Source organism: Octopus bimaculoides, chromosome 3 (genome assembly GCF_046866305.1).
Source record: "Octopus bimaculoides isolate indiv1 chromosome 3, ASM4686630v1, whole genome shotgun sequence".
In the NCBI taxonomy this organism is placed as follows: Eukaryota; Metazoa; Mollusca; class Cephalopoda; order Octopoda; family Octopodidae; genus Octopus; species Octopus bimaculoides.
Window position 1 is genome coordinate 137,715,292 of NC_142930.1, and position 24,269 is coordinate 137,739,560.

At 35.0% G+C, this 24,269-nt stretch overlaps 1 protein-coding gene across 3 annotated transcripts in view; it reads right to left on the minus strand.

Moving 5' to 3' along the window:
- Positions 1-2,211: 2,211 nt before the first annotated feature.
- Positions 2,212-24,269, minus strand: part of LOC106877840 (glutamyl aminopeptidase) — a 311,216-nt gene continuing 289,158 nt past the window's right edge. For all 3 annotated transcript variants that reach the window (XM_089349726.1, XM_089349725.1, XM_089349724.1), the window contains exons 17-22: positions 22,751-22,855; positions 14,357-14,524; positions 12,964-13,104; positions 11,819-11,900; positions 8,831-8,904; positions 2,212-2,491 (exon numbers count right to left, since the gene is read on the minus strand). In XM_089349726.1, the coding sequence (XP_089205852.1) occupies positions 2,407-2,491; positions 8,831-8,904; positions 11,819-11,900; positions 12,964-13,104; positions 14,357-14,524; positions 22,751-22,855 (655 nt within the window). In that variant the 3' untranslated portion in view covers positions 2,212-2,406. The remainder of the gene's footprint in view (positions 2,492-8,830; positions 8,905-11,818; positions 11,901-12,963; positions 13,105-14,356; positions 14,525-22,750; positions 22,856-24,269) is intronic.

A 24,269-nucleotide genomic window follows, 5' to 3' on the forward strand; every position in this document is an offset into this window, starting at 1 on the left:
TTCTTGATTCGTATGTTAATTCCTATTTGACATTTTTTGTTTTGTATATTAGCTTGTGCTCCTCCACCCCCAGATAAACATTGATACTCATGTTTACTGCTATTTATCCCCAGGTTATCCATCAGTTACCTGACAGACTGTGATCATAGATGTTCAAGATGTGACCAACGTGTCTTTGTATGTCTTGCAGTACATATTCCAATGCGTCTTTTCTTTATTTTCAAGGCGATGTAAATTGAAAGAGAGGGGCTGCTATATTTAGCGGGTCGAGAGGCCACATACAAGATTCATGATATCTCAGAAGAAAACAAAATCTTATTAAGGTTTGTTAAGATAATTCTCTGTGGGTTGTGATTATTCTTTGATTCTTTTAAAGGCTTCAGTCATTGGACTGCGACCATGCTGGAGTACCATTTTAAGGAAATCAGAGGAGAGGGAACAGCAACCAAAATCACCATCATTACAATCACCACAAGAGCTGCAGCCACCGCGGCATCTCCCCCCCCCGCTCCCTAAATTGAAATATACTAAAAAAGTAGATATATAGCAGAGTGAAAAATACAATAGTCAAGCATAAAGGTTTTGACAAACTTTTATTCTTTGTAAATAGTGTAGAAAAAAAATTAATTTATATTTTCAAGTGTGTGTGTGTATGTATGTATGTATGTATGTGTATATATATATATATATATATATATATATATATATATATATATATATATATATATATGTATATATATGTATATATATGTATATATATATATATATATATATATATATATACATATATATATATATATATATATATATATATATATACACATATATATATATGTATATATATATATATATATATATATATATATATATATATATATATATATATATATATAAATGAATATTGCATTATTCTATATAAATGTATGCATATATATATATATATGTATATATATATATATATATATATATATATATATATATATATATATATATATATATATATATATATATATATATATATATACATACATACACATATAGATACATACAACGCACACACATATAGATAAGTATATTATACATTTCATAAAATAAAGAAATTAAGGTTCAGATTCATGTACATGCATGTAAATGTGCCTATTTGTATACATAATTACGCATTTATATAAGCATATATACATGTACATATACATATACGTGAATGTATATATATATATATATATATATATATATATGCATATGTGTGTCCAAGTACATGTGTATCTATGCATGTATGTGTCATCAACGAATTCGATGGACACCCACAATGTGTGCATGTATATATATATACATATATATATATATGCGTAATTATATATACATTCATAAATTATTTTATATGCCAAAATATATATACATATTTATCTATACATGCATATATGCACATATATAACCAAATACATATAATACTTACAATTACATACAATTAGACGCATATATATTTTTATGATATTCTTTGCATGCATAAGTAAATATAAACAAAGATTATTACATATATGGATATTTATATGTTATATACAATATACCTTTACTTGTCCGTATATAAATATGTATGTATATATAATGTTTTTATATATATATGTATATATATATATATATATGTATATATATATATATAAATATATCTATATAGATATATATACATGTATATAATGCGCGTATTTTATATATACATATGTAATGTGCATATATATATATATATATATATATATATATATATATATATATATATATATATATATATATATATACATATATGTATATATACGTATATGAATATAATGCGTGTATTATACACACACATATATATCCATTTATGTACATTTATGTGTATGTATGTGTGTGCATGTATGTATATATATATGATTCACATAAACATAGTGAAAAAATGTTTTCACTCAAGCATATCGACTTCCAAAATATTTGAAAACTTTAAAGTAAAAATGTTTCTTTCATATTATTATTATTATTATTATTATTATTATTATTATTATTATTATTATTATTATTATTATTATTATTATTATTATTATTATTATTATTATTATTATTATTATTATTATTATTATTATTATTATTATTATTATTCATTATAATCATTATCATCAATAATATCATCACCATTATTGTTCTTATTGTATTCTCTCTTATATTATTATTCTTATCATATAATTTTTGTTTGTCCTTATAATTCTCTTTAAGTCCAATAAATATTTTTGCTTAAATAAATATTGCAGACAATATAGTTAAGCTGGTCCCTGGCAGCTTCTGGCAAGTTGCTTGTGTCATGTGGCCCTAATTTATTTTGATAAGTTTCCTCAGCGGCCAATTGCTTTGAAATAACTGTGCCACATGGCTCGTTACAGATCAGGTTGTTGGCAACTTCTTAACATATTCACGCAACCACTTGTCAATGGTATCTTTGTTGTTCTTCATCCAATTGACGTTAGACCTTTCAAGAATAAATAAATAAAAAAGAGAAAAGATTGATTAAGATTCCGGAACTATAAAATTGATCGTTTGGGAACATATTTATATGTAAATTAATAGTAAAGCATTCAGACTTGGTGCTTCAACTTAAGTACCTATTTCAACTGAATCTTAATTACACACACACACAAACATACACACACACACACACACACACACACACACACACATAGTATAAAAGGGATAAGTTATCCTGGCGGATACTTATTATCTCTCAAATTGGTTTAGATACCGGCTATCCACAGCGGTCTTTATATAGTGCTCAAGCTTAGAAACAAATACTAGGTACTGGTAACTTCACTCGTTGGATAATCCCGTGTTCCTATTCAGAACTGCAAATAATCTGTAGAATACTTCATAACATTGATAACGAAGGGGATTGTGGAGATTTCATTCACATCCAAAAATGTCTTGTTTTTAAAAGTTTTCTACAACATATTCATCTGACCTACATATGTTCCGACCGCAGCGACTGCATATTACTTTGCATGTAATTATGCATTCTAGTCGTTGCAATTTCATCAAGGGTCCATCACTCACAACAGTTTCTAAGTGAACTGATTCAAACAAGCGTACTGCATTGGTATTCAGCTGAAGGTAATAACGTTACTCTATATTCGATGGAATGCTGGTCTTATAATAACCTCTGCTGGTATTACGGTCGAAGCGTAGTTAAAAAATTTTTTATTCAGATTTCAATTCTAGTAGTTTTATTTACATGCTTCTGTATGGAATACACTATTCATTTAGAGGTATTTCACTTATTTTGGGTTTATACCCTCAATTAATATTTTTGTTATTTTGTTTTCATTTCAGGTTTTATTAGCCTTGCTGCCCGCAGTCTACGGTACCATGCTATCTGTTCTTTTCAACTAGGTAATATTTTCTTGATTATTCTGGCCGTGCCAAAGAGGCAAACCTTTTGTAACAGTTTTACTGGGCACTCAATTCCTCTTGATGCCTTCTGATATTGTCCCCAATGACCCAACAATAATTGGCACTATTTTCACCTTCATTTTCCATAGCTGTGCTATTTCGTATTTAAGAGGGTTGTATTTATGTATTTTTTCGCCTTCCTTCTTGACTATTTCGTGGGACAAAGGGGCATGCAGCATCAACTATATAGCACATATGGTGCATCTTGTCGACCATTCAGTATTAGCATAAATATAATTTATTATTATAATCATTATTGTAACTAGCATAATTACTATATATGATGAACTGTGTTTATTTAAATTGTTTAAGCTCTGCCAGTAGTACTACATAAATAACTAATAAATATAATAGCAAATCTACGTAAATAGGTTACGAACTTTCACGAAAAGCTTACGTAGAAATAGAAATATGTATAACAATAACATAGATACCTCTAGCAATATCGAGTTGTATAAAATTCCTTTCGGAAAACAAATAACTTCCAGTATGCCTAACTTGTTCTATTCGGCATTAGCTAAACATTTCCAAAAGACAGTAAATACTATAGAATATTTAATAAACATAGAGTTAAATTAGCATTTTCTAATAACAGAAATCTAGCAAAAATTATAGCGGCACTCAACGCTAGTAGAGTCCATAAAAACAATAGCAACAATAGTAACCAGAATAATAATTATAGATCAATAAGTAGGAAAAGTGTCAACACGAGCGACCAAACCTTAGATAACTCAACTAGGTAAGAAGATAGAAACTATGGTTTAACAACCAATCAAATGGAAGCTACCTGAACAAATACCCGCGTTAGCCTGGAAGTGGAAGGTGTGAACCCCAGAATGTGCAGTACTCAGAATGTTATCTATTGAGAAAGAGTAATAGCTTAGAAATTAGGTAGGAGAGTTTAGAAATCACCTCTAGTGAAGCTGAAGCAGAGACTATTAATGGAAGTAGTAGAATTATCAAATACGATTGCGCAAGGAACAGGGTTTGCCCGCTTAACTCAAATTGTAGGTATAAAAATATTGTATACAGATGTAAGGTTACCTCAGAAAATAGGGAGTACTTCAATATCGGAGCTAACTCACGTTATATTAAGCAAAAAATTGGCACTTATTTAAATTCGTTTTGACATAGGGACAAAATGAATACTACTAGCCTTGGTAAACTAATTTGGGCACTAAGAAATAGAAACAAAGTATATTCCACTGGCTGGGAAATAATCAGTAAGGCAAAAACCTTATAGAATAGGTGATAATAGATGCCACTTTTGTGTGGAAGAAATGTACGAAATTTTCACTTCTAAATTTACTTTTATGAACAGAAGACAGGAAGAGGCTCTAAGATGTCCACACTTGAGAAGATATACGGTTAAGCGATTTAAATAAACACAGCACATCATGGATAGTAATTATGCTAGTTACAATAATGCTTATAATAATAAATTATACTACTACTACTACTACTACTACTACTACTACTACTACTGCTGCTGCTGCTGCTGCTGCTGCTGCTGCTGCTGCTGCTACTACTACTACTACTACTACTACTACTACTACTACTACTACTACTACTACCACCACTACTACTACTATTAATATTAATTGAGGGTATAAACCCAAAATAAGTAAAATATCTCTGAATAAATAATGTACCCCATACAGCAACATGTAAACAAAATTGCTAGAATTAATTGAAACCTGAATAAGCAATTTTAAAACCACACTTCGACCGTAATACCAGCAGAGGTGATTATAAGAGCAGCATTCCATCGAATATAAATAGCAATGCTATTACCTTCAACTAAATTCCAACGCAGTACGCTTGTTTGAATCAGTTCACTTTGAAACTGTTTTGAGTGATAGACCCTTGATGAAATTGCAACGACTAGAATGCATAATTGCATACAAAGCAATGTGCAGTTGCTGCGGTTGAAACATATGTAGGTCAGATGAATATGTTTATTACGGAGAGAATGCTGTCACGGAACGTATGAGTCAGAAGTAGTTTTCAAGATTTCGATCGGAAAATTTTCCAATTGAAGATGCATCTCGTTGTGGCTGGCCAACTGAAATTAACTGTGACACCGACTTTCATTATATGACCAAGATGATCGCAGATATTTCCCATATATTTACACCGAGTGTTGAAAACACTCTGCATCAACTTGATTACATCAGCAAGCTTTATGTCTTGGTCCCACATCCATTGAATGAGACTAACCTCGCCCAACGGATTTCCATTTGCGATTCTTTGTAGAAACGTGAAGAAAACGATTCTTTTAAAAAGAGGCAATCGTGACAGATGGGGAAAATAGATGGTCTATAACAATGCGAAGCATAAACGATCATGAAGGAAGCGCGGCGAATCACCACAAATAAACTTCAAAGCAGGACTTCACACGAAGAAAGTTATGTTTTCAATTTGGTTGAACTGGAAGAGTGTTTTCTTCCACGAGCTTCTTCCCCGAAGAAAACCATCAATTCAGATGTGTATTATGACCAGCTGTGCAAATTAAACACAGCGATCCACCAGAAGCATCTAGAACTTGCAGATCGTATGGGCGTTGTCTTTATTCACGACAATGCAAGACTGCACACTTCTTTGCAGACGTGGCAGAAATTATTGGGAAGTTTCCCCGCACCCTCCATATTCGTCCGACCTTGTACCTTTAGATTTCCACCTGTTTCGGTCTCTTCAACGTCCACTGAATGGACAGACCTTCAACTCTGAAGACGATGTAAAATTCACTTGGAAGAGTTTTTCGTCAGTATAGGCAGGACATTCTTTGAGAAGGGAATAACCGATTTGCTCATAAGATGGTAGAAGATAACGGAACGAAATGGTATTTATATTATTGATTGAATAAATCGCTTTGTGTTAAAAACTTGTGTCTTATTTTCGCTTTAAAAGCCGAACGGACTTTTTAATCAACCTTATAGACACGCGCATGCATCCCCTCTACTCCACCTCAGTTAACTCCCATCATCATCAAGTGTCTTAAATAAGGTTCTTGTCCATTTACCCACTAGACCACAACCTTATATAATAATGAATAACATTACTATCCTTATTAGCTGATGATGGTCGGAGATAAAGCTGGTCGAAAAGTGTATAAAGTCTGTAACTATACATTCTAAAGATGATGAAATTCTCCAGAAAACTTTGATATAAATAGCAACAGCTCACACCGAATATTTAGACATTTTATAAATGCAGGTTAGGTTATAGTCAACTTATGGTTAAACAGATACATAAAAACACAACCTCTAAAGTCTCTGATATTTGTTAGAGAAATTATTAGAGAAATAGTGAAAGAGAAAACTGGTTCAATTTTAAAGGAACTACACATGAAACAGAAAAGTCCAAAGGTAAAAATTGTGATTTTTCACATGAGAAAATCGTTTTGTTTATTTTTTGCTAGTGAAAATATGCTAGGCATCAGTGGCTACTATCGTACCTCAAAGTTACACTCAGAGATGTTCTATAGGATTATTGAAACCATACCTTCATGTCTTAAAAAGAAAGGCGGTCATATTAAATAATGTGAAGTCTCATATGTACTATCTGAAGAAAATACACACGTCATGTATTGAATGCCTTCGTATCATACGAAGGTACTTGTAACAAGGAACGTGTTACTAAGGAATACAGAAATCGGGTTAGGAAAATATGGACCTCGGAACTCTCTGCGTTCAATAAAGCAATAGCCCACAATGTGTTTGCAGTACCAGTACTCGTACCGACATTCGGGATACTTGACTGGACGATCGATGAAATCCGAGCCCTTGATGTGAAAACCCGGAAAATACTAACGAGCACGAACAACTTTCACATTAATAGCGATGTAGACCGCCTGTACCTAAAACGAAATAAAGGAGGGAGGGGCCTAACATCAATTCAGACTGCCTTCGAATGCCGTGTCATATCTCTTCGACATCATCTCATAACCACCAAGTGTCGAAGTGCACCCCTTGATGAAGTCTGCAGACATGAGGTAAATACCATCATGAGATTGGGAAGGCAACTACTTGACAAGCATACCTTATTCGACAACCCTGAACTCTTACCCAAAGAAATTGCAAGACTCTACCGTAACATAACATCAGAGGAGAGGATGAATGCATTCCAGCAGAAGACCATGCATGGATACGTTAACAGAAAGCTCCAGGGTAATAACAACATTGACAGCTAGAGCAGTCTATCGTGGGCAAACAATCGGGTCACCAACTCTCACTTTGAAGGGTATGCCTTTGCTATTCAAGAACAAGAAATAGCAACCAAATTCCTAGTAAACAAACGGGACAGAGAGGCGGGCAAAGTGCCACAATGTAATAATCGATGCAGACTCTGTGGAATCAGTATCGAAGATATCACTCACATCATCAGCAGCTGTCCAAAAATGTCATCACGGTATTACCTACCTATGAGACATGATGTTGTGGCCAAGACACTGTACAATGAAATTCGCCGACAGGATAACTCCGGGGCTAAGGAGATGAAAACCCATAATGAGGTAGAGGCCATTACCACTCACAATATGAAAGAATATTAGTGGAATGTTCCAATAAAAACCTCAATAAAATGCAGACATAATAAACCGGATATAGTAATCTGGGACAGAGAAGAGAAACTGTGTACAGTAGTAGAAATCAGCTGTCCTGCGGATGTCAACATCACACTAAAGATTAGAGAAAAAGAGAACAACTACGCCGAGCTACTGAGAAATTTGCAGATACTCCACCCAAACTACAAGTTCAGATTCATACTCGTGATTGTTGGGGCATTGGGATATGTAACGAACTGCCTCAACAAAAGCATGGAAAAATTAGGGTTCTCAAAACCTGAAAGAAAAAGGCTGATTAGAAGACTACAGATTCAAGCCATCAATGGGACTGTAAAGGTATGTAAAACTTTCCAAAAATTTAGCACATAAATACATATGCATGCATCTAGACATGAAAATATATACATAAAAACGCATCCACAAAACAAACATACAAATCTGCGCATACACTAACACCAAATACTGCACACACACACATATGCACAAATACCTAGATGATGTTGATAAAAGTTCCAATGAAGGAGCCTTGAATCTATGTTAGAGTCCGGCTCTTTCTCTATGGACATGAAAAACAGAAATGAAACTGATTGATAACATACATACATACGTACGTACGTACGTACATACATACATACATACATACATACATACATACATACGTACGTACATACATACATACGTACGTACATACATACATACATACATACATACATACATACATAACATACATACATACATACATACATACATACATATGCGTGTTGAAGTAAGTCAAGTCAATGAAAAGAAAAATAAACGTACCTCATGATTTCAAGAGCATTGTTTACAGTAATTTTAGCATCCATTGCTGGACTTTTGTGGAACAACTCTGTCAACTAAAACAATGACAATTTTAAATAAAGCACATCACAAACAGTAAGAAAAAACAGAAACAAAACGTTTTGTTGCAAATATTTTCATATTCTAAATATGAATATCTTTCGCTCTTACTCTCCCCTCTTAGTCTCTCTATTTCCCTCACTATCTCTCTCTCCCTCTCTCTCTCTCCCTCTCTCTCCCTCCCTCTCTCTCTCTCTCCCTCTCTCTCTCTCCCTCTCTCTCTCTCCCTCTCTCTTTCTCTCTCTCTCTTTCTCTCTCTCTCTCTCCCTCTCTATTTCTCTCTCTCTCTCTTTCTCTCTCTCTCTCCCTCTGTCACTCTCTCTCTGTCTGTCTCTCTCTCTCTGTGTCTGCCTGTCTCGCTCTCTCTCTCTCTCTCTTTCTTCCTTTCTGTCTCTCTTCCCACCATTCTCCGTAACACCTTCGCAAGCATTTGAATTTCACTGGGCCGTTGCATCTCTGGTTTATCTGACGTTAAGCGGATGAGAAACAGATCTCTCTTGGTAGAACGCCAGTCTCTTGCAGACAACGTTTCTGACTGGAGAATTTTCAGTCAGCCCTGCAAGCCAAAGAACTATTCATTAATTTCATGGAAAACTCGTCATACCACACCGCATTATTGCGCATTTTGTATCTAGGAAGATTCAGCTGTTGAAGGAATTAAAATGTCTTGATCATGGAAATAATGCCATAACGGTGACAAAATACGAATCGACTGTAACCTAAATTAGATGAGCTCTACCCTTTCTTTTCAACCATGCTTCCTTTTATTTCTTCTTTGGTTATGTTTATTTTATTTTAGAAAACAATTTTATTTAATTCTTGTTTTTAAGAATGAATTAATTTAATTAGTTCCATTTTTAAAATAGTGACTTCATTTAATTAGTCGAATTTTTTGAATAGTAGCTTCAGTTAATTAATTATGTTTTCCTTAAACAGTACCTTCATCTAATTAATTTTAGTTTTTGTTTAAACACAGTGACTTCCTTTAGTAGTGATTACATTATGGTTAAATGCATACTTTTGAAGACGCTATTATGTATTGTCTTAGAGAAAGTCTTAAATAAAAGTAAGAAATATTGATTTCAAATTTTAGCACAAGGCCAGCAATATCAGGAAGGAGATAAATCGATTACATCGATCCTAGTGCCCAACTGCCACTTATTTTATCGACCCTAAAAGGATGAAGCGGACAAAATGTCGCTAAGCAGTTTTCCGGCGTGCTAACGATTCTGCCAGCTCACTGTATGACGTATACCACCTAATTTTTATAACAACACCCAAAACAAACAAAAATCAAAAACTAAAACAAGCTATTTTTATTTTCTTCAATATTGAGTTGTATCTACTCTTTATGACATATTTACAGCGAGGTAGAAAAGACTTACTAGGTATAAAAGTTCTTGAACAATGCAATTCTATTGTTGATAATTTTCAAGGGTAAAGCTGTTGGGTTTAGCTAATCGAATATTTGTAAGTAACCGCATGATTTAGAACAGGGGTTTTCAAAATGTGGTCCGCGGACTACAGGGGGTCCGCAAGGACAAGACAGGGTGTCCGTAGACAGCAAATACTTTTTATGGGCAATTTGATTTTATATATGTTTTTTAATCGAAATCTTTTAATTGACAATAAACTTATTTGTTAAATACTGTTAAATAAATAAATGCAAAAATATATGTTATTTTAAGCAAATATTTATGTATAAATTTCATAAGCGTTTATAAGGGGGTCCCTAAGGTAAAGCCTGAAATATAAAGGGGTCCGCAAGTCAAAAAGTTTGAAAACCCCTGATTTAGAACATCGAATATTGTGTGACTAAATAAGAATATGCATACATACATACATACATACATATTCATGTGTGTTTGTGCATGTGTGTGTGCGTGTATGTCTGTATGTGTGGGCGTGTATGTGTGTTCGTGTATGTGTGTGGTGTATATGTCTATGTGTGTGCGTGTATTGTTGTTGGCACTCCGTCGTTTACGACGTCGAGGGTTCCAGTTGATCCGATCAACAGAACAGCCTGCTCGTGAAATTAACGTGCAAGTGGCTGAGCACTCCACAGACACGTGTACCCTTAACGTAGTTCTCGGGGATATTCAGCGTGACACAGTGTGACAAGGCTGACCCTTTGAATTACAGGCACAACAGAAACAGGAAGTAAGAGTAAGAGAAAGTTGAGGTGAAAGAGTACAGCAGGGTTCACCACCATCCCCTGCCGGAGCCTCGTGGAGCTTTAGGTGTTTTCGCTCAATAAACACTCACAACGCCTGGTCTGGGAATCGAAACCGCGATCCTATGACCGCGAGTCCGCTGCCCTAACCACTGGGCCATTGCGCCTCCACGTGTGTCTTCTACTATATTCTCAAATCGACCAACCATTTGATTGAGACTGAAATTGTGTGGAAAACTGCTGAGTTAACATTCTTTTTATTAGGTGGTAGACTAACTCACCGCAACCTAGTCCTTGGGTGCCCTTGCATTTCACCAGGGTCCGGTGTTTAAAAATAATTCCATCTTTTCTTTCCATCAGTCTCAGAAATCCCGAAAACTGCTAGTGTCGCTGCAATTCCTCTTTTGATATTGACATTAAATGAAAGGTTTTGATATATTTCTGAAACAAACATCCTTCAACAACGACCACGATATCAACAATGATCACGCTGTGTGTGTGTGTGTGTGTGTGTGTGTGTGTGTGTGTGTGTGTGTGTGTGTGTGTGTGTATGTGTGTGTGTTTTATATTGCATTGTGCGCATTTGTGTAGCGCTTTGTTTGTGTTGTAATGTATTTTATTGTGCTTTATTATATGCGTATGTGTGTACGTTGGCGATGTTTCTATGTTTGTACTTATGTGTGTTGAATTGTGTATGTATGTGTGGATTTGTGTTTGTATAAGTGACCATTACTCACCTGTTCCATCTGATACTGGTTGTTGACGTATGTAGTTACACTGGAAATGATGTCTTTTGAGGAAAATGATTCCATGAATGGGCTGCACAAATGGAAAGAAAGAAAAGAAAACGATAATAATAATTATGCTCTTCAGAATTTGCTTAGACTATACAACACTGTCAAAATATATTCGACTTGTCCATTAGCATCTACATGGACTGGTCCTTTTGACACTTGTTTTGTTTAATAAATAAAAACATAAATTTTTTCGACTCATTGATTCATCTGTCCTTTTACTTATATTAAGAGTGCAGCTGTGTTTTCACGCGTGTGTGCATATACAAATGTGTACATGTGTATATATCGACTTATATGTGTTTGCGCACATAATATACGAGTGAATGCATAAAGTTGTCTTTACTTGCATGTACAAATGTAGTGAGCATGTATGCGTGCGTGTACGAATGTGTACGTATGCGTGTGAGAAAGACTGTATGTGCGAGGATGAGTCAAAAAGAAATGCCATTTTGCTTAGGACAGGTATAATTACCAACACAGGAACATGTATCATACATCAAAATGAAGCTGGTCCTCTGTGGATCACATCCCTACTTCTTAACATAGTCACCATTTCTCTCAATAGCAATGTTCCACCTTCGAATGAGAGCATGTATCCCTGATCCGTAAAATTCTGTTGACTGTTCTTTGAGCCACTTCTTCACTACAGTTTTCACTTCCTCGTCACTGGACTATCGTCGTCACTAGACTATCATCTCTTCGGCCCCATGAAAGAGGGTTTGAGAGGCAAACATTATTCCAGTGACGAGGAAGTGAAGACTGTAGTGAAGAAGTGGCTCAAAGAACAGTCAACAGAATTTTACGGGGCAGGGATACATGCTCTCATTCGAAGGTGGAACATTGCTATTGAGAGAAATGGTGACTATGTTAAGAAGTAGGGATGTGATCCACAGAGGACCAGCTTCATTTTGATGTATGATACATGTTCCTGTGTTGGTAATTATACATGTCCTAAGCAAAATGGCATTATTTTTTGACTCCCCTTCGTACTTGTGTGTGTGTGTGTGTGTGTGTGTGTGTGTGTGTGTGTGTGTGTGTGTGTGTGTGTGTGTGTGTGTGTGTGTGTGAAGAAATGTAGTACTTACGATGATAGAATCTGTTGCCATTTGCTTAGAATGAATTGAAGTGTTATGATTCTTCCGAGACTGTTTTTGGTGAAGTAATTAAAAATAAGACGGACATCTTGTTGTCTTACTTTGCTGCTCTCAAAGACCCAATTGATATATCTGAAGATAAGGAAATGGGTAGATTTGAGGTAGAATTTAGGTACACATGTTAACGTACAAGGACATGTATAAGCGCGTGCGCGCACAAACAAACTTTTTAGATACTGTATTCACATTCAAGAGATTCATAGAGCACAATTTGTACGTGCACACACACACACACACACACACACACACACACACACACACACACACACACACACACACACACACACACACACACACACACACACACACACACAGAGCATCGTAGCAAATTAGTTCAAGTCAACTAAGCTAGATGGTCAAGAGTTGTAATATCGGTTTTATTGTCGTGGTTAGTACAGCTATACGGTTTACAGTAGACGATATTGCAACTTTTCCCCTCTTCTATATATATATATATATGTACATATATACAAACACAAGTGAATATATGCATATTTTACTCTAATAGTACTTTCAGTCCATCTTTCTATAAGAGGCTTCTAAAGGAGATTGTAACGAAAGCGTATTATTTCATAAATAAAGTCGATCTGTTAATTATCGACTTAGTATCGATTTCACCAAACTGGAAAGATCTATAAAGACTATAAGAACTGCCACACTCTCTTGAATTGTGAAATAAAACACGTATACAATTAGGATATAAGCATTATGTTTAACATACTTGCATACAACGCACACATTTAAATAAACACAATAGAACTATTGTCTTGGTGAACAGCAAAGTATATAGATTTTGCCGATTTCAAAATGAAAGTAGTTATGATATGATATTAAACATTTTGTTTTCAATATTTATACTTTCTTAATATTCGATATTCATATTTTTCAGAATTACTAAGTCAAAAGAGATTGGTCTATGATCATGATGTTTGCAGGCCGTTCCAAATTGTTGACATTGATATGGTTATTGCCCAGAATGAACATCTGTAGATCAATGTCTGCAAAATATAACGTGGGTTTGGTTAGCATGTCTCCGATAGGCCGATAAAGGCAGCCAAAGATTAGTGCATCTGTGTTTTTTTTCTTTTGATCGGGTCAGAATGCTTGCAATAGAGTGTACTCCGCGAAAGACATTCAAGAACCAGTGTGCAGGTATTAAATAGAGTAGCGTGTCATATCACAGAGAACCAGCAGACGAGTAATCCTTTATGACAAGAATACGTCGAAATTATTTTACAAGAAACGTGCTCCTGGTAGTTAAAAAGAGAACCACCCTCCCCCCCAAAAACATACGAATTTGGTAGATGAAACAGGGGCTGCTTACCTCCAGAATAACCACGGTACCTCTGTTTGTGCCAAAGCTTCTAATAACATGTGCTTTTCAGCGGCAACATTTGTGTGGCGTGTTTGGTTCCATGTGAAATCCCATTCGCGGGCATTACCTTGTCTTATACCGACGGTGTAAATGATAGTAGCCAAATCCGACGGCAACCTGTGAAAAAATCGGTAAATTATATGAATGTGTACGCGCACACACGCATACATACATATATACGTACATACAAACATACATGTACATACATCCTCACACACACACACACATACACACACGTATATATATCGTTTTAACTGTGGAACTCGAAGCAGATGAAGTTATAAGTAATAGTATGAAAAATATTTATTTAAAAAAACACTTATATAGAAAAGTCAAAGGGTGGTTACTAACTGTTACCATAACCGAGCTTTCGTGATAAGAGGTATCCGTCAACAGATGATCAGCTCACTGAATTCAGGGTTTGTGTGGGTTAAAGAATCGTTGATGTTTATGTTAAGACTGTATGGAGACAGGACACAGATTGCTTGTATATCAATGGAACATTAGTAATTATTTTATAAACAGATTCAAGACAAAAGGCGAAGCGGAACCAAGAAGATTTGCTTTAGAAGACAGAGGGTAGTCTGTTTTGTAATTCATTTAGCCCGGTCACCTATGATTCTTCTCTATTTCATAATATCGAGCTAAACAGAGAACTTATACGCGGTCTCTCGAACAGTTAGAAATATCAACCGAATATCTTCCAAATCACTCAACATTATCTTAAACAAGGAACGACATATTACATAGTGTATTTATAGGTACCTCTACAAATAAGGGATGGTCACGGATGGAATGCCTTTTATCAAAGGTTTGCTTAGACACGACTCACAACCTTGTAATATTAGGGGGGAAAATATCCAGTAAAGAAGGATTAATGGTTTCCATGAAAAATTGTTGAAAAGAATGAAAGTAATTCATTTCTAAAGCGACACTTGCTACATCAAAGTTCAGGTAATCGACATGATAGAATTATAATTCAATAGTTTCAAATAATGATATTCATTCATTTTTAACACAGAAATCTTTCTTTTAAGGTTATTTTGGCATGGTTCATTTCTGTCAGTTATTTGTTTCCCCCTTTGATGTATTATGTTCTATTGATTGCCCATTGAAACTTAAATCAGTATTCTACATACAACTGGCATCTACTATATTTGAACATGTCGTATCTTTGATTTATTAAAAGATATAAATCAAAAAGAGTGACGTCACATGGTTAAAAGGAGAAACAAATCTTACTCAGATTTTTCGATAATAAAAGAAAAGCAAACTGCAGTGTTGCAGAAATGGCTCAGTTGTTGTAATTAGATCAGATTCGTTTCCCCGCGCTCTGAGTTTGAATATTTTGGGGCTCAGCTTTCCTAATAGTTTCCTTTTAGTTTAACAGCACCGATAATAGATATTATCATTATTTCATGTTAGTCAGAAAGCGAAATTATTATTCATTTTGAAATCAGATAAATCTGTCAAAAGACTTGAGAAACATAGATTTTTCATACTTGCATGATGTTTTGCCTCATACATTTTGTATTATAATACAAGTCTATTTGTTTGTCTGTCTGTCTCTCCCCACCCACCTCTCTCTCTCTCTCTCTCTATCTATCTATCTTGTTTGCCTGTCTGTATGTATGTATATATACATGTATATATATGTATATATATATATATATATATATATACATTAATCTACAAATGTTATCAGGAACAACATAGGAGCACTGACTACAACTAATACTGTGATAGCTTTCTTAATTTCTAAAATGCCCGTTAATTTCAGATCTATCTCAAGACGGCTATATGCAAGGAACTCGGAATAGGCATGAAGCATCGAGTTATGGCTCTGTAGCAATCAGCAACTGTTGAAATCGCTCTCAGCCATTTTTTGTCTTCCTCTGTGCATGTGTATGTGTATTTGTGTGCGTGTGCGTGCGTGTGTGTGTGTGTGTGCGTGTGTGTGTGTGTGCCTGCGCGCGCGTATCTTTAAAAAAAAAAATCTTATTTATCCTGTTTCGGTCATTAGACTTCTGCCATGCTGGAGTACCGCCTTGAGGAATTCTAGTACTTATTTTCTTTTTAAGCCTGGTACTTATTTTATTAGTCTCTTTTGCCGAATTGATAATTTACAGGGACGTAAACTCACCAACACAAGCTGTAAAGCAGTTGTGGGGACAAACATAGACACAAAGATACACACACACACGCACACACGACGAGCTTCTTTCAGTTTCTATCTACCAAATCCACTCACAAGCTTTGGTTGACCTGAGTCTTTAGTCGAAGACACTTGCCCAAGGTGCCACGCAGTGGGGCTCAGCAGGGAGTTATGTGGTTTGAAAGCAAACTTCTTACCACACAGGCCATACACGATTGATAATAATTTACTCTCCTAACGAAAACGATATATAAGCGCCCAGTTGTTAAATGATTTGAAAGATTGAATTAGCGTGTAAGAGGTATAGTATTCCATAAGCCTGCGTAATCTACTATAATAATACTTTTGTGTTTTTCTCCGTCACAAAATATAAATGAGAAAGGAAGGCGTGATAGATGAATAAGAAAGGAAGGGGTGATGGTAAACTTGGTAGTAGGATGATGGAAATTCTACGGTGAAAAAAAAATCAAAACAGCTTTTCAACTCTGTGTAAATATATGTGTGTGTATGTAAAAGGGAGGTATGTGAATGTTTGTGTGTGTATGTGTGTGTGTGTGCAATGGAAGTGGGATCGTGAACATTCAACGCTGAAAAGGAAAATCAAACAGCATTTCAACTCTGTGTGTATTAGTGTGCGTGTACAAGGGAAGTATGTGAATCAGTGTTCTTTCAGTAACAAACGACGATCGATGTCACATCTCAAAAGGCAACCACTAGATAATATTCACAAGTGTATTAATTTGATTTACCATCCATATTTGTATCTGAAATACTACAATTAGCCGTCATTTTTGACGGCACGGGGCCAGTTAGTCTTAATATAATCCTCAAGTAGAATCAATGTGACAGAGTGGCAGCTCGACAACTTTTGGTTTATAAATAATGTACTTTCTATTTGACAAGGTTTTAGTTTCCATCAATCCGATTTTTCTCACAATGCTTGGGCCGACCGAATGCTATGCCGAAAGGCACTTGTTCAACCCTCACATTCTGTCACACAGAGACCATGTTGGATATCACGTTGGTAGGCGGTGGCGCTTCTGTTAACATGCTTGTGGCTGCGTAGTTCTGCCTCCCAGAAGCAGACACAGCTACACTGGTCACACGAAAGAGACAATTTAGGGCCCTTCTCAGGGAGAAGGTTCACGTTCTCCATATATTTACCAGTACGTTTCAACTATAGATACACATATATGTGTCTGTATGTATATATATATATATATATATATATATATATATATATATATATATATATGTGTGTGTGTGTGTGTGTGTGTGTGTGTGTGTGTGTATGTATGTGTGTGTATCTATGTTTATGCGTATATATAATAATAATAATCCTTTCTACAATAGACACAAGGTCTGAAATTTGGGGGAGGGGATATTCAATTACATCGACCCTAGTACTCAACTGGTACTTGTTTTATCGACCCCCAAATGATGAAAAAAGAAGAAAAATAATGGTTTGGTCTTGTGAAAGGCGTATTGCATTTCGGTGAGTCGTGAAGATGTTCATCTCTGCAATAACTGAAGCGCAGCCATTTCGCAAGAAACCTTTACTCGAAACGCAATTTTAATTTTATTCTATATCGTTGAGTTGTACACCTCTATGGTATTTACAATGACTTTTAATCATTAACAGGTTAAATGTTTCGTGTTAGTTTTCTGAAGATATTTCACTAATAAATTTACGCTATCGTATCGTACATATATCATGTAAACAAAACAGCGAGAGAAAACTGTTCAACCTGCTAGCTATAGTCGCCGAATATTCCTAAAATCGTGCCATGTCATGTTAAACAAGATAAGATGCTGCATTATATAACGTAGTTCTAGACCCACTTAACAAGAAAAAACGATCAAAGCTGGAACGCTTCGACCGGTGTTGAACACGTCAATCATCATCAGCGTACGACGGTAAACGCTAGAGTCTGATTGGTTGGTTTCATCACATGGGACAGTCGTCTGCTTTGTAGACGACAAAATGGCTAGGACATTTAAAAGCGGTATGAAACCACCTGCTTGAAATTTTGTAAGTTTGTATAACCTAATATACCTTACTTTGTTCGAATTCAAATATTTTGTTCACGTTGATTATTTACATGATGTATTTTCAAATAAATTTAAATTTACACCTCAAATCTACGTTTGCAGGCTTTTGCAGCTATATATAAGTACGTGAAATTATATGCACACACACACACACACAAACACGCATGCATGTGCGCGCGCACACACTCACAGTATATGTATAGAAATATATATATATATATATATATATATATATATATATACATATATTTAATATGTAATATATACATAATATATATATTATACATATATATTATATTGAATATATATTGTATATATATATATATATATATATATATATATATATATATATATATATATATATGGGAGAATGTACGAAAAAAACAACAACAGACGAGGACAGGTGGTGTAAACAACAAAAGGATGTATTAGTTTGACGCTCGGGGATACAGAAAGTCTTTAACGTTTAGAGCTACGCTCTTCAACAGAAAGATTACGGAGAAAACAAGGAGAAAAACACGGAGAAAAAAAATTGGTATATATGTATGTGTGTGTGTGTATACATACACACATATACACACACATACTAAGCACGAATTTAAGTTCTGCATGTATCAAATAATATTTATCTTTTACTGGGTGCAGTACTTGTTTTGTTAATATCACCAATAACGGAATAGTAGATTATACATACATATATATATATATATATATATATATATATATATATATATATATATATATATATATATATATATATATATATGTGTGTGTGTGTGTGTGTGTGTGTGTGTGTGTGTGTGTGTGTGTGTGTGTGTGTGAATTGTGAATGAGTATACCCATTGGTATACAAGGAAAAATCTCAATGCAGTCGCTTGACTTGCTAGAAATAACTAAAATATTTATAAAATCACACCTGAACGTTAATGGACGTTTATTAGTCAGTGTTTGTCGCAAGTATGTCGTCTGCTTTGGAACGATAGGACCTCTGTTGCACTTAACAGTGGTATATCAATCAGGTGTCCTGCTTGAAACTTGTAAGTATGTAAACAAGAATACATCTTATTTTGTACAGATTTAAATATTTTGTTCAAATAGATTATTTCAATGTAATCTTCATGCGTTGGAAAACATATATATATTTGGTGTGGTGGAAGGAACATTGCACATTAGCCAGTCATAATTATGTCAATCTCCATTGTAACTGCAGCACAGGTATATCACAAGAAACCTCACATTCTGTTTCTCTAAATACAAGCTGTTTATTTTTACCATTTAGCAGTTTTACGTTTTAACAGTATTTTACAAAGGATTTCGTCTTTCAATCGTTTGGCATAAGTGTTTCGGGGTTAGTTTCTTCTGAAGATATTTTAACTGACTATTTTAGTCTTTTGTATTTCACTTAAATCAGTAAAAACAGATGTGTGGGAGGGGAACACTCTAAGCGATAATCCGACCTAACGTAAAAAAATATTCCTAAAATTACATCTTATGATGTTACAACAAAAACGATAACAAGAACACGCACACATACATACACAAAGGGAAAATAGGAGAAAAGAAGAGAGAGAGAGAGAGAGAGAGAGAGAGAGAGAGAGAGAGAGAGAGAGAGAGAGAGAGAGAGAGAGAGAGGAGACGAGATAGATATTAGCCCATGATTGGTTGATGCTCGTAACATGGGTCAGATTTATGTCGTCTGCTTCGCAGATGGTAGATTGCTAGCGTATTTAAGAGATATACATCAAGTCGGTTACTTGAAACTTGTAAGTAAGTAAATAATACTTGTAAGTAATATTTGTAAATAATACGAGTTGAAACATTTTGTTCAAATAGATTATTTACACGACGTCTTTTTAAATTAAATTTTATCACTATCTACGTTTACATGCTAATGTCATGTGTGTACATAAACCTATCATAAATGATGTACACAACACATTATTTTGAACTGCCTTTCAAGTGGACATATCGACACACACACACACACACACACACACACACACACACACACACACACACACACACACACACACACACACACACACACACACACACACACACACACACACATTTGTTTCAAATTTTAGCAGAAAGCCAGTATTTTCGGGTGAGGGCGTAAGGATAGTACCTGCAGGGCGCGGGTTATTCTTTAGGAAAGGTGGGAATCAATTGACCTTATCATCATTCTTCAAGTGCCCCAAGGTCTTTATCCTCCTATTAGAAATAGCAGTGTCTTGAGGGATTTCACTCCACTTCCTAGTTGTTTCCACATTGCTTCTGTTTTCTTTGAAGCTCGCTTAGGTTGAAGTACTATCCTTTTCAAGTTGCTCTTTCTAATGTTTTCTTGCTCCTTCTACCTACAGCTGTAGGTGCCAATTAACCTAATTGACATTTAATTAGAAAATTTAGTTTTGGTCCTTTAAGGAGAAACGTGGTATTTTTATGGATCTGTTCTATGGATCTGTTCTATCGTCCACTTCAAATTTCGTCACGAATGTATAAATTTGATCGTTAATGGATATTAACGTATTAGAGCTAGCCATCTAGCTTATATACTATTCTTTCAGTATCAAGTTTAATTACACAAGGGTGTCTATGGTGTAGCTTTTTCTTGTTTTGTCAGATAGTATACACACACATATACATACATACATACATACATACAAACTTATGCATGCATGTATGTATACATGTATATATATTTTTATACATGCATACATATAAATACATACTTGTATGTTTGTATGTATGTATATGCATGCATGTATGTATGTATGTATGTATGTATGTATGTATGTATGTATGTATGTATGTGTGTGTGTGTGTGTGTATGCTTGTGTGTGTGTGTGTGTGTGTGTGTGTGTGTGTGTGAATGCACATGCCTTATTGATGAGGGTATTCGGCTCACGAATATTTGGTCGTGAGTTCGATTTCTGGCGGTGCATTGTGCTTTTGAGCAAGGAGCTTTATTTCCCGTTAGTCCAGTTCATTTAGCTCGCAAAATTAGCTATAGCTATAATTGAAAGGGCCAGCCTTGGAACATTTTGTGTCAAGTCAAGTGTACGCGTGTCTGTGGAGTGCTTAACCACTTGTACGTTAATTTCACAAGCAGTGTGTTCGTTGATCGTATCAACTCGAACCCTCGTCATCCTCGCAACCAACTGACAGAATGCCAATATATATATATATATATATATATATATATATATATATATATATATATATGTATGTATGTATGTATGTATGTATGTATGTATGTATGTGTGAGTGTGTGTGTATGTATATGTGTATATATCATATATATATATACACTCATAGACACATATGTAGCTGTGTGGTTACGAAGTTCACAAACAACCACATGGTTTCGGGTTCAATTCCTCCGCGCGGCTCTTTGGACAGGTGTTTTTTTTACAATAGCCCCCGGCCAGCCAATGCCTTGTGATTGTATGTTTCGAAAACCTATGTTAGTTTGTTTAAATTCTCGCAACTTAGCGGTTTGGGCAAACGATGCCGATAGAATAAGTACCGGACTTTAAAAAGTAACTACTGGGATCGATTTGTTCGACTAATCTCTTTAAGGCAGTGGCCAGCATATCCGTGATCCAATGACTGAAACAAGTAAAAGATAAAAATTGGTATAAGACATATTATGTATGTATGTATGTATGTCTGTTTGTGTATGTATGTGTGTGTAGGTAGGTGTAAATTTTCAGTCGCAAAGTATTAGTAATCTGTGGGTATGGATGACACTTTCTCAGCATGCCTTACATATATTATACTGAAAAGGAATTAAGCATAATTAGTTCAAGAGCAAAAGGTATATAATCCATACCTTATATCCCAAACATTTATATTATGTAGCATATAAAATGTTATTTTGTATCTTCTTGTAAAGTATAAGATAGTGTACATGAACTAGTTATCAACACATTCAGTTAGAACACATTCAGTTAGAACACCCCAGAAAAATCTACGTTATACTAAAAGACATATTTTGAAGAATTGTCACCTCACTCTCTCAGATATCAAACTCAGAATGAAAGCTGCAGCGGCATTAATTGTAGTGATTCAGCTTGACCGCAGCCAGTTGGGCAGATGAATAAAAGAATATGTAAAATAGAAATATATCTTACTGTCGTCCAGTCTCCATCCAGTCTTTGAACATCTTGGTGGCATATTGCACTGCTTCTGGGATTTCTAGATTGCAAGCAGCATTTAATATCAACCTTCGCATATATCTGATAAAAGAGAGAAATTGAAAGAGTGAGAGAGAGAGAGTGTGTGTGTGTGTGTGTGTGAAAAAGAGAGAGAGAGAGAGAGAGAGAGAGAGAGAGAGAGAGAGAGAGAGAGAGAGAGAGAGAGTGAGAGAAAGAGAGTGTGTGAGAGAGAGAGACAGACAGAGACAGAGAGCATGAATATGATAGTAGCTACACAAAAGAAATATTATACATATACACATAAATATAAAGATATAGTAAGGGGCTATGAGAGTAATTTTGCAAGATGGAACAAGACTATTTTCCGGCTCGTGTGAAGGGGCTCAACATTTCGGATTCAAGATTTAAATGGACCTTATGATAACGTATAAAGTAGACAGCTTTTGTTGTGCGATTATGGAAGCATAAATAAACCTGCTGGTTACATCCAGGTTATCTGAATGCAACTAAAGGTAGATTTTCGCAAATGCTTTATTCCTTGTGCGCCAGAACGTTCAGATAAAGATATGCTTTATACAAAACAACGGAAAGTGAAATCAACAAATGAAATGCTCTTTTCTGGCTTTTGACCAGCAAATACTACTGAAATCAATTTCACTGGCAATGAATTCCCTCACAATTCAACACTCAGTTTTGTTAAATCAGCAAATCAAGTTAGGATTCTTAAAAATGTTTATGATGTTTGAGTTTGCTAATACTACATTAACCCATTGACTGCTATGAGCCCCATTTGGGGATCTGCTAAAAACAGTCTCACTGCCGGTTCGTTGTGTTTAAAGTGAATTGCTTATATTTTCTTCTGGATTGTTCTAGATGGAATTTTAGATCATAACAATGTCACGTGGATAATTCATATTTTTCAAATAGTTTGCCCGTTATATGTTTCAAGAAGTAAATACATCAATAAATAAGTAAATAAAGAAAGAAAGAAACCTTGTGCGTATCTTTACATACACACACATACACAGATATGTACATATCCATCCATCCATCCATCCATCCATCCATCCATCCGTCCGTCCGTCCGTCCATCCATCCATCCATCCATCCATCCATCCATCCATCTATCTATCTATCTATCTATCTATCTATCTATCTATCTATCTATTTACCTGTATGTCTGTCTGTCTACAATCAGATATTAGAACTTGGCGCAGTCAAGCATAGAAGACGGACGATAATTGATGATGATATGTGTGTGTGTGTGTGTATGTGTGTGTGTGCGTGAATGTGTGTGTGCATGTTGTATAACGTGTGTATATGTGCTATCTGTATGGGTATTCACAATGCGTGAATATACATACATAACATGCATACAATCATATACATTCAGACATACACACCTAATGTTAACCAGCGCAAAATAAACTTTTTCCTGTAGTGACTGATATGTTTCGTTCAACAAGAAACATAAATAGTTCTAAGAATACCATTT